This window comes from Coregonus clupeaformis, chromosome 20, assembly GCF_020615455.1.
Source record: "Coregonus clupeaformis isolate EN_2021a chromosome 20, ASM2061545v1, whole genome shotgun sequence".
In the NCBI taxonomy this organism is placed as follows: domain Eukaryota; kingdom Metazoa; phylum Chordata; class Actinopteri; order Salmoniformes; family Salmonidae; genus Coregonus; species Coregonus clupeaformis.
Genome location: NC_059211.1, coordinates 35,039,088 through 35,051,357, shown reverse-complemented (window position 1 = coordinate 35,051,357; position 12,270 = coordinate 35,039,088). Strand labels below are relative to the sequence as shown.

Genomic DNA, 12,270 nt, shown 5'->3' with positions numbered 1-12,270 from the left:
GCAGCTGAGGAAAAAAAAACACTACCAATGAGAAATGACAAAAGGTGCTGCAGCTGGAATTGTGCTGAATTATCTAGTGACCTCAGTGAAAAGCCTCTTTGACCAAGCATGGTGCAAACAGAATCCTTGTTCAATGGCCCTGTTTTCCACTTCCTTGACAGGGAAGCATTATTAGTCCTGTGAGTGATGTGTTCCTTACAGGTGAATCAAAAACCCGCTGAATGATAAAAGTAACTCACTGCATAAAATCCAAGCAAGCAATTAAATGTTTAGTTCAGTTCAGTTTATTTCTCTACAAAGGTAGCTGTTGATGAACATTGCAACATAAATACAATTCATTAAATTAATGCAAACATATTAATTAAAACAAAACAACAAGTTAATGTTTAAGTCAATACATTGCTTTGTCCTGACAATATCGTCCCTTTTTTTATTTAAATAATTCTCAAAATAACAATTCAGAGATTATCAACATCATATAAATTACAGTTGTGATTTATTTTCCCCCCAGAGTATATCAACATGGGAATTTGGTCCACTTTCCTTGAGCCATTATCCAACCTGTAGTCCCAGACTAGTCCAGACTACTCTGGTCCAGTTCAGTAAAATCCAGTCCGGTTAAATGAAGTCCGGTCCTTGACTCTGGTCCAGTCCTTGGAGTCAGTCATATGATCCTCCAGGAGATTCCAATGCCCTGCTGCCTGCAGAGGTGGGTAGTAACGAGTTACATTTACTCCGTTACATTTACTTGAGTAAGTTTTTGAAAAAATTGTACTTCTAGGAGTAGTTTTAAATCACTATACTTTTTACTTTTACTTGAGTAGATTTGTGAAGAAGAAACTGTACTCTTACTCCGCTACATTAGGCTACAATGAGGTCGTTACTTTTCTTTTTACCTCTTTGGTATTCTACGCGTCATTGTCTTTATCCCCCCGCATATGCCTTATTTTAATGTTTTATTTTGACAGAGAGAGAGGGAGACTTCCGATAAGGCTCTACCACGTGACTGTGATTCACCAATCAAACGTAGTTGTGCAGTCTCGTCACTTTACCATACTCAATCTCAGCGGCGGGACGGGTTGGCTTTACAGTCATAGCAACACAAAAATGTCCGAATTAGCCGTCGGCAATGCAGACACAGACGAGGAGGAACACCCGCCCCCCTGGCCTCATATTGAAAGCATGTTTACCTTAGTAAAAGTGCGAAAGAACAGCTACATTATGCTGTGTCTTCTGTGTCTACCAAAACAAACGGACATTTCAGCATTCAAGAACTCAACATCTAACTTGAGGAAACATGTAGCGGTAAGTTTCCTAAATTCGTTTTTTTTTGTTGCTGTGGATAGGCGAATGTTTGTCTTTTAGGTTACATATGTTTTAAACATTTTCTATATATATATATCCACATTTTATGTGATAATAAGTCTCTTTTAATGTCTTGATCTCCCTGTAGCCTCACAGATTATTTTTTTTGTCCACAGAGGATTCACCCCAACAAACTGGCAAAGGACACAGACTTACTAGAGAACCACAGAAAGCGTAAGTCCTCCTCTTCCAGTGATACTCTTGTGAAAAATGCAAAAATCACAGCCTTTGCTGCCCCAGGGCGGGTAACACAAGCAACGCTTGACAAGCTGATGCTAAATTTTGTATGTGAGGCCAACCAACCATTTTCTGTGGTTGAGACGCCATCCTTCAATACTTTGATAGAAACCTTGCAACCTCATACAGTAATGACAAGGAAAACGTTATGCACAAGAATACAAGAAGCTGCAAAACACAAGAAGAGCATAATCATCAAAAAGCTGAGTGCTGTGAACTATGTTGCTAACGTAGCTACTTAGGTGTCCCCTGTCACTGGATAGACAACACCTCACTGGAGAGGCACTCCACATTGGCTTGTAGACCTGTCAAAGGCTCGCACACGTTTGATGTCCTTGCTGCTGCATTAGAGGAAATACATTCTGAGTACCACATCAGGGAAAAAGTGACCAGGACGACAACAGACAGTGGCTCAAACTTCCTTTCGATTATATGGTGAGGAGAAAGAGGAGGAAGCCATCAATGTACAAGAGGAGAGTGACTCCACCCTTGATGATGCAACAGAAGATCAGAGTGAGTCAGAGGTGGAGTATCAAGATGTCTGCAATTCTGGATGACAACACAGGCCTTGAGTACCAACTTCCAAGGCACCAAAAGTGTGCATGCCATCTCCTCAATCTTATATCCACAGTTGATGCCACTGCTGCAGGAGGAGCTGCAAACGAAACCTACAAGAGGCTGTCTCGGTCTGCTTTTGCAAAATGTCATGCTCTTTGGAATAAAACCAGCAGGTCAACCATGGCTCATGAAACAGTGGAACGTGAATGCAAGCTGCAGTTTCTCCGACCCAATCAGACACGCTGGAGCTCCCTGTTCCTCGCTGTAGAAAGGATTGTGCGCATTCACCGAGAGCAAGGAGAACAAGCAATTCGCAATGTCTGCACAGCATTAAAGATAAAGATGTAAGTTGACAAAATGTATATTTTGTTTTTAAAGAATAATAAAAGTAAATAAGCCTTGCTGATTAATGGGTGAATCCACTTGTCTCAAGTAACTAAGTTTTCTTTGCATGGTGGTGTGACAATTGTGGATGACTTGAATGAAATATATATATATATATATATATTGTATTTAACATGTACAATGCATAATAAAGACATTGTACCAGAAATAGCTATAAGTAATTGTTTTATCGTTACATCTTTTATAGGTTCAATCCAGCTGAAAATTGGTTTTGGTCGAGTATGCTGCTGTGATGAAGCCTGTTGCCATGGCCCTTAATATCCTCCAAGGGGAATCATCTGTGCATATGGGCCTCCTGCTGCCAACACTTTACCAGTTGCGGGACAAGCTGAAGAAGTTGGAGTCAACTTGCAAAATGTGTACACCTCTTGTTCACGCCCTGCAGCAAGGGATCCAGAAACGCTTTTGGAGACGTCATGAAAGAGCCTGAGCTGATTGCAGCAGCAATACTCCTACCAACATTCAGAACATCCTGGACCACAGAGGAGAACATCTTAAATGCTGGTAAATATACTTGTTTATCAATTCAAATGTGAACCAGTAGACATTGACCTATATAACTCTGTATAATGTTACTGTCATTTAGGATTATAGTGTGTCAGTGACAAACCACAGGGTGGCAATATAGTTAGTGTGACTTTTTTTTGCTGACTTTTCTTGTTAGATATTGGAACTGGAAGTAAACATAATGCCCGATCTACAACTACATCACTCTCCTCTAATGCCTTTTAGAGAACATGCATTCAGCTTAATTTGTGTTCTGGGATACTAGGCCTGCAATATTGTTTTATTTGGCCATCTATCATGGACTGCTGCTCTTTTCCTCTGCTCGGTGAGATGTGCAGTGTGGCCTAATCACAGATCAGAGTATTCATTTCTAGGCACACAGAAAAAGGGCTGTTGCTTGCCATGCAATACAAAGGTACTGAGTAGGCCTAATCAACACCTATTGATTATTTTACGTTGACCGCTTCCTTCTGGTGTGCAGTTTTCTGTTCAGCATGCCTGGTATGAAATGTTTGTGTGTTTCCTTCTGTTGTTCTGTCACTGTGGAGACACACACAGTTTATGAGAGTTTATGGGCTGCCTCGTTCTAGTTCTGCCTGGTAAAAAAGTATAAAGGTTTGGAAATTTGTGTTACTTGTGCTTATTTATTTTTTATCTGTTATTTTTTTATACTTGAATTTACCTGAATTATTTTAATTTAAGCTATTTTGTAATTCATTAAAGATGATTATTTTGTATTTTTGTCTGTCTGATTGTTGTCTTGTGTTAAAAAATAAATCAGACGTTACTCAACAGTTACTCAGTACTTGAGTAGTTTTTTCACCAAGTACTTTTTTACTCTTACTCAAGTAATTATTTGGATGACTACTTTTTACTTTTACTTGAGTCATATTATTCTGAAGTAACAGTACTTTTACTTGAGTACAATTTTTGGCTACTCTACCCACCTCTGGCTGCCTGGTGTTCTCCGCTCTGCTCACCACTACTTGTGTCTAGTCTGTTCTGCTGTGTGTGCTCACATGATTCAGCTTCCTGTAATGGCTTTCTTCCCGGCAACGCCAGGGCAACGAGGGCACAGTCATACCAATGACCAACTGTTGCCTTGTAATTACAGTCATCATTGTTACCTTGGCAGTCTTGGAACCCAGAACGCTGAGTCACTCTTCCTCAGCCGAAACCTCGGCATAATATCCACACTGATCCAGCAAGTTTTGTTGGAGTTGGAGATTGTCTTGTTCTTTTGTTGGAGATTTCCTTGTCCTCCTTCCCCCGCCATCTCTTTCCCTCTGTTGAATCAAGGCTGTTCACGAGAGGTCCAACAAAGGGGTTATTACACAGATCTAGTGCAGTGTGCGGTGTTAACATATAAAGTGCACAACATGGGTAGAGTCATCAGTCAGGTAGGTTGATGATGGGGACCCACTGGTCCAGGATTCGACTGTCTCTACAGAAGCGATTCACTTTGCTCAGAGCTGGGTCCTTCCACGTGGTCGACTGGGGGTTCTGTGAGGAGGAAGGGAAAACACAAACAGTTAGGCTAATGCTGCTTTCTAAAAACGTATGCATTAAAATACAGACCTAATAAATGTGTAACAACAACCCTAATCAGTTGGGCCTGAGGGTTCTCTGCAAGTGAGTGTGGTTGCTATAACTGCTCACACAGTTAATCACCACACATCTACTGCTGTGCTTTCTAAATGTATCCATCAACTATAGGGCAAAAAAAGTATTTATAATAACCATAATCAGATAAGGGTTCTCTGCAACTGGTTTGGTTACAGTGACAAGTAGAGCTACAGGTGTAAGATCTTAATTTGACCCAGTTTGCTACAGCAGGAAAAAAAAATCCTGCAGCAACAGGAAATGTGAAGTATTATGTGGATTATAATTAATGGACATTTTTGTAGTCAGAAGCCTTTTGAAACCTCAAATACACTACAAGTTTTACATTTCCTGATCCTTAAGATTTTAAGATCCTACATTATCTGTATGGCCTGCTAGTGTGCTTCATAGATCAGATTTCTACTAAGTAAGTGTATGAGCAGGGCATAAAAATGTCTCCATGCTGACTTCTGCATTCTAAGAATCTCTCTGTAAACATGCAATCGTTCATCCTCTTTCTCCTTTGAGCTCAGCTTCATTTCCTGGAATGTGTGTTTGAAGAAATACTAGTGGCCCACAGGAAGAGCAGTTAGAGTACACATCGCTCTGCCAACTCAGCCAACTCAGCCTAGGGAATAGGGTGCCATTTGAACGCACTCCCAGTAACTGGAGTCAGATCACTTGCAGTACTGCAGCCAGCGTAAGCTACGTCAGACCACTACGCAACCCACATCACAGACACAGACAGACACACTACAGATCAGGTGGCTGCAGTCAACTGGATTAAACTTAAAAGAGCAGAGCAATGAAAGAAGACATAAAAACTACTAGACCAGATGTTGTGGCCATTTAAAGTATTTGTATGCATCTAGGCCTATGATTCTGTATTCAAAGCTCTTGACCAGCAAATCTTTAGCATCCACGAAAAATGTATAATAACCTAGCTCGTATAATGAACTCAGTCCAGGTTAAAAGTGCCATACCTGCAGAGACCCCAGCTGAGTAACCGATATAAAAGTCTAGCACTGTTTAGTGTAGAAATGCCAGGGATATGGAGAGTATGAATAATGTAATGACACGTACAGTAACTAGTACACAGTGCAGGTCCATAGGCTCTCCTCCAGGCTTCACTCCTCCAAGGATCTCAGCGAGGCGCCTCATGTTGCTGACCCGCAGGATGTTGATGTCGTTCTCGCAGCAGAACGCCTGGATCAGGGTGAAGTGGATCTGGAGGGCAACGTCTTCTACCTGCTCCTCGTCCGTAGCCAGGAGGCACAACACCACATTATCCGGGTCACTGATGATTTAAATAACGTCACAATTGGTTAAACAAGCAGAATATATTAATTTAGTTGCCAGAATGTTTATTACAGTTTCATTGCGTAAGAATAGATTGAAAAATAATGTACTTCACTCCTTGGTTATTTCAGAATGGATTTATTACTAGCTAATAACGTTATAATATTGCTGAATGTGCTTCATTTGCTAGCTACTTACACATTGAGTGACTTGGCTGCCTCGTATACTCCGACAGTGATGCAACCCTGAGGTAAAGCAGAGCTGAGGACCTCTTCCAGTGCTTTAGTCACCGAATCCATCCTGAGGTTGCACAACAAAGAAGCATATTGATGGTGGGTGATACATGGCCCAAAAAACATAGTATCGATATTTAGTCATCTTGCAACATTATGGAAAGTATATAATTGCCTACCTATCTAGCTAACTTCATAGCTAACTAGGTTAGCTTAGTTATGCTCGGCCAAACGCTCGTGCATACCGGGACCTTCACATCACACAGCTAACTAGCTTGCTTGCCAAATTAAGTAAATTTAGCTGACAAGTGAAGCTTTCATTTTCAACAAGTTGCAAAAATAATCTCAACCTAGCTACCTTTCTGTAGAGTTTTCTCCACTGGTTTCCTCCAAAGTCATATTGCACATTGGAAAATATCCACGTTGAAGACAGAATATCCACAGATGGTCTCTTTCCACTCCAGTAACGTCCCAGTCAAGTTCGTGACCTTGAGTGTCTGCTTGTCTGTTCTCTGTGCATGATCACTGACTCTTTTTCTCATCCTTCCCCTTCTAGCGCCTCATATTTGCATATCAAACCCCATTGGTCACATGCTAATTTTCACGGTGTTTCGAATGAATGAGGAGCGCCCCCCAAGGTATCAGTACACCTATGCAACTTGCTTGGTAAACTGCGACGACTGGTGGAAAAAATTGAAATTGATCAGTGGCTAACTGTATTTCATGGTATATTCGTGGTAAATGCAAGACAGTTGATAGTGTGCAGAGTTGTGCACAATTCGTTTTATTTACACTTGTTATTATAGCCTACATATTTTATACCCGTTTGCTTTGGAGGCTAATTCAACATTCAAAACTTTCTAAAATGTCCTTGCATCCCAAACCACTGGGCACAGACGTCAATTCAACGATTCTTCCTTGAAATGACGTGGAAACAACGTTGATTCAACCAATGAGTAGGAAGAAACTAATGCAGAGCACATCAAATAGATGTTATCTCCATTTGCTGTGATTCCAACAATGCATAAAAGACGCCTTGCCAAAGATTGTATAGAAGGCCTATGGTTTAGAAGCCTTCTCTTGAAATAGCTAATTTAAATTTGGTCGAGCACACTGCCAGTACACTATTTAAAGAAATTTGATATACACGTGATATAATAACAGTTATGCAAAAGTTAATAAGTGATTTGTCCACAGAAGACACCAGTAGGCCTACACATGGTCCTCCCTAGTCTCATTTCATTGCCACTCTGCCTTCATGTTCTCCCTTATGTGGGAGACAGTCCTCTAACTTTTTCCCTTCCCAATATGGAGGTTTTAGGATACCAACCCCCAGCTAAATGGTATGCGCTGGTGGGTTGTTTTTTTCCATTTCCACTGTCAACTGGCCGGGGTTCAGCGCAACGTGGCATGTGCAGACTTCCTAACAAAAGTAAAAAAAATTAAAAATAAAATACAATGAAAATGGATACAGTTATTGTTCACAGACACAAAATATCGCAAATGTGAGTAGATATAGAGACATGATGTAAGTAATTCAAAGTAGCCTAATCTCTTCTTAAAAGTAATCTCATGTTTATTACAACGGTTCTGCTGTCAAGGGAGTGTGCCAATATATGCTTACTAACACATTTGGTTGAACAACGTGCATCGGGATTTTGTCGGGGCCACAGATTATACATTTGTTTAGAAATACATTTTGATAGATGCATAAAATATTATATCAATCAGTAATTTTTTTCAATAAAAAAAACGTTTATTCTATTAAAAAAATTATATTTTACATGTGCGCAAAGGCAAGCTCTAATTGTAATGCGCAATTTGGCCCTTGTTATCCGATGAAAATAACTCGCTTGCCATGCTTTTATTTACCTGCTCATTTCGACTGTTGTACTTTGTACGCCTGAGCACTTTATCTTTCAGGTTCGGGTCGGCTCAGTTAATGTTGTGTGTTTCTTTTCCAGTGAAATGATGTGGCATATGAACTTTGACTGCGACTGGCTGGGTGGAAGCGCTTTGAACAGATGTGAACTGTAAGTTTGAACTTTACAAATGTATTTGGTCTTTCTTTGTTTAGAAAAGTATGAATAGAACGTTAAATGCGCTGTCAAGGAAATACAAAGTATGTGTGCATGTATTGGTAGGTAGCTATAGCCTTGTTGGTTTATGTTGCAGAAATCTAGATTGACAGTTCTCTCTCGAAAATAGGTTCTCAATCTCAATTTCAAGAGTTCTCCCGTTTAGACAAAGGACAAATGCCATTCACAGGCTTTTATTTTATTATTTGTAGGCTACAAATGATATTGACCAAATGTGAACATGTTTCTATTTTATGGTCTCAATTAGCCTAACCATGTAGCAGTAGTATTCTGCCAGCAGCACAAATGATGACGTCACCTGGTATGGTAATGAGGAAACCTTCAAAATAAAAGCCTGCATTTCAAAACAATGCAATGTATTGTTTGGAATTTTAATCAATGGCCAATTTTATTGTGCCAACAAGAAAAGGCAATAAGTAATTTATGAAAACAAATAACAAACATGGTTTTAAAAATATTTTTACCATTCATGACAAAAGTACTATGTTGACACAGGTATGTTGAGAATATTGGGCTGTAGAGAGAACATTTCTACCTCTCTCAGCTAAAGTGGGGTGGAAAATACGCAATAGGGTCTCTACTAACCAAATATGTCGTTTTGGAGGGGGACTGTATCATACATATCCAACAGCACTTTGTTCTCCACCCCCTCCATAGCCCCCAATGCAATACAAGCCAATACAATGTAATAGTGTCACAAGCCGGGCTAGAAACTCCGGTCTCAGATGTGGAGAGCTGGGGGTACTACCCCTTAGCCACAGAGGAGGTGTTGTAGGACCCAAATGAAACACCCAAGGCAATACTCCAGGCAAGTAGATTTAATGTTCCAAAACAGGAGGCAAAACAAAACAACTCCACGAGGGGAGAAAAACAAACTAAAGATAACTTTGAACAACTTACTAGGACAGACACGGTGGGACAAAGCAGGAGACACATAGTCAGGACGCAATAACCAAGTGAGAAACAAGGGGAAAACACACAGCTAAAATACACAAGGGGAAACAAGGCACAGGTGACCTGGATCAAGCTAATTAGAACACATGAGGAAGAACTAAGGCAGAGGGGAACACAGATGACCTCTAGAGGCCCGGAGACAAACAGGAGGCAGGAAGCTGACACACACGAGGAAGAACTAAGGCAGAGGGGAACACAGATGACCTCTAGAGGCCCGGAGACAAACAGGAGGCAGGAAGCTGACAGGACCCCCTCCTCTAGGAACGACTCCTGACGTTCCTTCCAGAACACCCTGGCCCCAGGGTGCGAAAATCTCGGATCAAACCTGGTTCCAGGATGTCCCTGGCTGGAACCCAGGAGCGCTCCTCCGGCCCGTAGCCCTCCCAGTCCACCAGATACTGCAGAGAGTTCTGGACCCTCCGGGAGTCCAGTATCCGGCGGACTGTGTAGGCTGGCTGGCCGTCAATGATCCTGGGAGGTGGCGGGGGTCTGCGTGGGGGGCAAAGGGAGAAGACAAGACAGGTTTAAGGAGTGAAACATGGAAAGTGGGGTTAACTCTAAGGGAGCGAGGGAGAACCAAACGATACGACACAGGGTTAACCTTTCTAGCAATGCGGAAAGGCCCGATGTATCTCTGGGAAAGCTTCCTGGATTCGACCCGGAGGGGCAGGTTCTTAGTGGCCAACCAAACTCTCTGACCAGCTCGGAAACTAGGGGCCGTCCCGGCGGTGGCGATTAGCCTGACTTTGGTATCTCTGGGAGGTCCGAAGGAGGGCACGCCTGGCCTTCTTCCAGGTCCGCCTACAGCGTTGGACAAAGCGCTGGGCCGAGGGAACACCAACTTGCGCCTCCTCCTCTGGAAACAATGGAGGGTTGTAACCGAACTGGCATTCGAAGGGGACAATCCGGTGGCTGAGGACTGGAGGGTGTTGTGGGCATATTCAGCCCAAATGATATAGGTGGCCCAAGACGTGGGATTACTGGCCGCCATACACCGCAGGGTGGTCTCCAGATCCTGATTAATCCGTTCCGTTTGGCCATTAGACTCTGGATGGAACCCCGACGATAGGCTGGCTGTGGCCCCAACAAGCCTGCAGAAGGCCCCCCAAAACCGGGACGAGAATTGGGGACCTCGGTCAGAGACCACGTCCAGGGGAATACCAAATATCCGGAAGACATGGTTCATGAGGAGCTCAGCAGTCTCCTTAGCCGAGGGCAGCTTGGGCAGGGGAATAAACCGGGCAGCCTTAGAGAACCGGTCTACCACCACTAGGATGACGGTGTTGCCCTGGGATAGAGGAAGTCCCGTAACAAAGTCCAGAGAAAGGTGTGACCATGGCCTTCGAGGAACAGGTAAGGGATGGAGCAGTCCCTGGGGTCGCTGGCGTGTCGACTTTCCCTGGTTGCACACAGGGCAGGCCTCAACATAGACCTGCACGTCCTTCTTGATGGACGGCCACCAAAACCGCCGTCGGAGGAACTCCAGTGTGCGAGCACTGCCTGGATGGCATGTCAAGGGCGACTCATGACCCCACTGCAAGACGCGGCCCCGAACAGAGAGAGGAACGTACAGGCGACCGGCAGGACCACCGCCTGGATCGGGCTCCTGGACAAGAGCTTCTCGTACCCCTCTTTCTAGTTCCCACTGAAGAGGTGCGACGATCCTAGACCTCGGAATAATCGATGCCAAGGGCTTCTCTTGTAACTCGGGAGAATAGACTCGAGACAGAGCATCCGGCTTGACGTTCTTGGTGCCAGGTCGGTAAGTCAGGAGGAACTGGAATCGATTAAAGAAAAGGGACCATCGTGCTTGCCGAGGGTTCATCCGCTTAGCCTGTTGGAGATATTCCAGGTTCTTGTGGTCTGTGAGAACCTGGAAAGGGTGCTGAGCCCCCTCAAGCCAATGGCGCCACTCTTCCAATGCCAGTTTTACCGCAAGCAACTCTAGATCCCCCACGTGGTAGTTGCGCTCGGCCTCAGACAGGCGGCGAGACATGAAGGCACAAGGGTGTAATCTCCCATCCGCACCCCTCTGTGACAGGACGGCTCCCACCCCCACCTCTGAGGCGTCCACCTCCACCACGAAAGGTCTCTCTGGGTCAGGGGTCACCAGAATCGGAGCAGACGTGAAGCGGCGCTTGAGATCCTCGAAGGCCCCTGCTGCTTCCGGACCCCAGTGAATCTTGGTCCCTCCTCCCTTGGTAAGCGTCGTCAAGGGGGCTACCACCGAGCTGAAATTCTTAATGAACTTCCGATAGAAGTTAGAAAAGCCAATGAACCGTTGAACCTCCTTGACCGTGGCAGGTGTGGGCCAATCGTGGACCGCCTTGACCTTCTTGGGATCCATCTCTAGGTGCCCGGGAGTGACAATAAACCAGAGAAACTGAGTCTGAGAAACATGAAATTCACACTTCTCAGGCTTAACGTAGAGGTGATTGTCAAGGAGCCTCTGGAGAACCCTGCTAACATGCCCCTCATGCTCCTTCAGTGACCTCGAGAAGATGAGGATATCGTCCAGGTACACGAAGACGAACAGATTAAGCATATCCCGGAGAACATCATTAATCAGGGCTTGGAATACTGCGGGGGCATTGGTGAGCCCGAACGGCATCACCCGATATTCATAGTGCCCCGTGGGCGTGTTGAACGCCGTCTTCCATTCGTCTCCTTGCCGGATCCGCACGAGATGGTAAGCATTGCGGAGATCCAGCTTAGTAAAAATGGAAGCCCCTTGAAGCAGCTCAAAAGCAGTGGCCATGAGAGGAAGGGGGTATCGATTCCGAACCGTGATCTTGTTGAGTCCCGGTAATCAATACAAGGCCTAAGACCCCGTCTTTCTTTTCAACAAAAAAGAAGCCCGCCCCAGCCGGGAAGTAGAGGCATAGATGAGGCCGGCTGCCAAGGACTCCTTAATGTAGGTGTCCATAGCTGCGTGCTCGGGGAGGACAAGGAAAAGATCCGACCTCTAGGAGGGCAGCACCCAGGGAGTAGATCAATGGCACAGTCATACG

The 12,270-nt window shown here is 44.1% G+C and overlaps 2 protein-coding genes across 7 annotated transcripts in view; one reads left to right on the top strand and one right to left on the bottom strand.

Annotated features, from left to right (window-relative positions):
- Window positions 1-261: 261 nt before the first annotated feature.
- Window positions 262-6,733, bottom strand: gadd45ab (growth arrest and DNA-damage-inducible, alpha, b). 2 transcript variants are annotated; one of them, XR_005994517.2, is made up of 5 exons: window positions 6,565-6,733; window positions 6,172-6,273; window positions 5,758-5,971; window positions 4,200-4,575; window positions 262-701 (listed from the first exon to the last, which is right to left on the bottom strand). XR_005994517.2 is itself a non-coding variant. In XM_041840257.2 (4 exons), the coding sequence occupies exons 1-4, from the start codon at window positions 6,612-6,614 to the stop codon at window positions 4,465-4,467; spliced, it is 477 nt and encodes a 158-aa protein (XP_041696191.1). In that variant the 5' UTR covers window positions 6,615-6,733; the 3' UTR covers window positions 4,031-4,464. The 2 variants fall into 2 exon arrangements, 1 of the variants encoding a protein (XP_041696191.1); XM_041840257.2 differs by lacking the exon at window positions 262-701 and having other exon boundaries at window positions 4,031-4,575.
- Window positions 6,734-7,594: 861 nt separating this feature from the next.
- The window catches only part of sec16b (SEC16 homolog B, endoplasmic reticulum export factor), a 35,826-nt gene continuing 31,150 nt past the window's right edge, over window positions 7,595-12,270 (top strand). For 3 of the 5 annotated variants that reach the window (XR_005994516.1, XM_041840256.1, XM_041840255.1), the window contains exons 1-2: window positions 7,601-7,734; window positions 8,171-8,239. The gene's annotated coding sequence lies outside the window, so the exon portion shown is untranslated. Of the gene's footprint in view, window positions 7,735-8,170; window positions 8,240-12,270 lie in introns of all 5 variants that reach the window. The other 2 variants (XM_041840254.1, XM_041840253.1) reach the window with 2 other exon arrangements.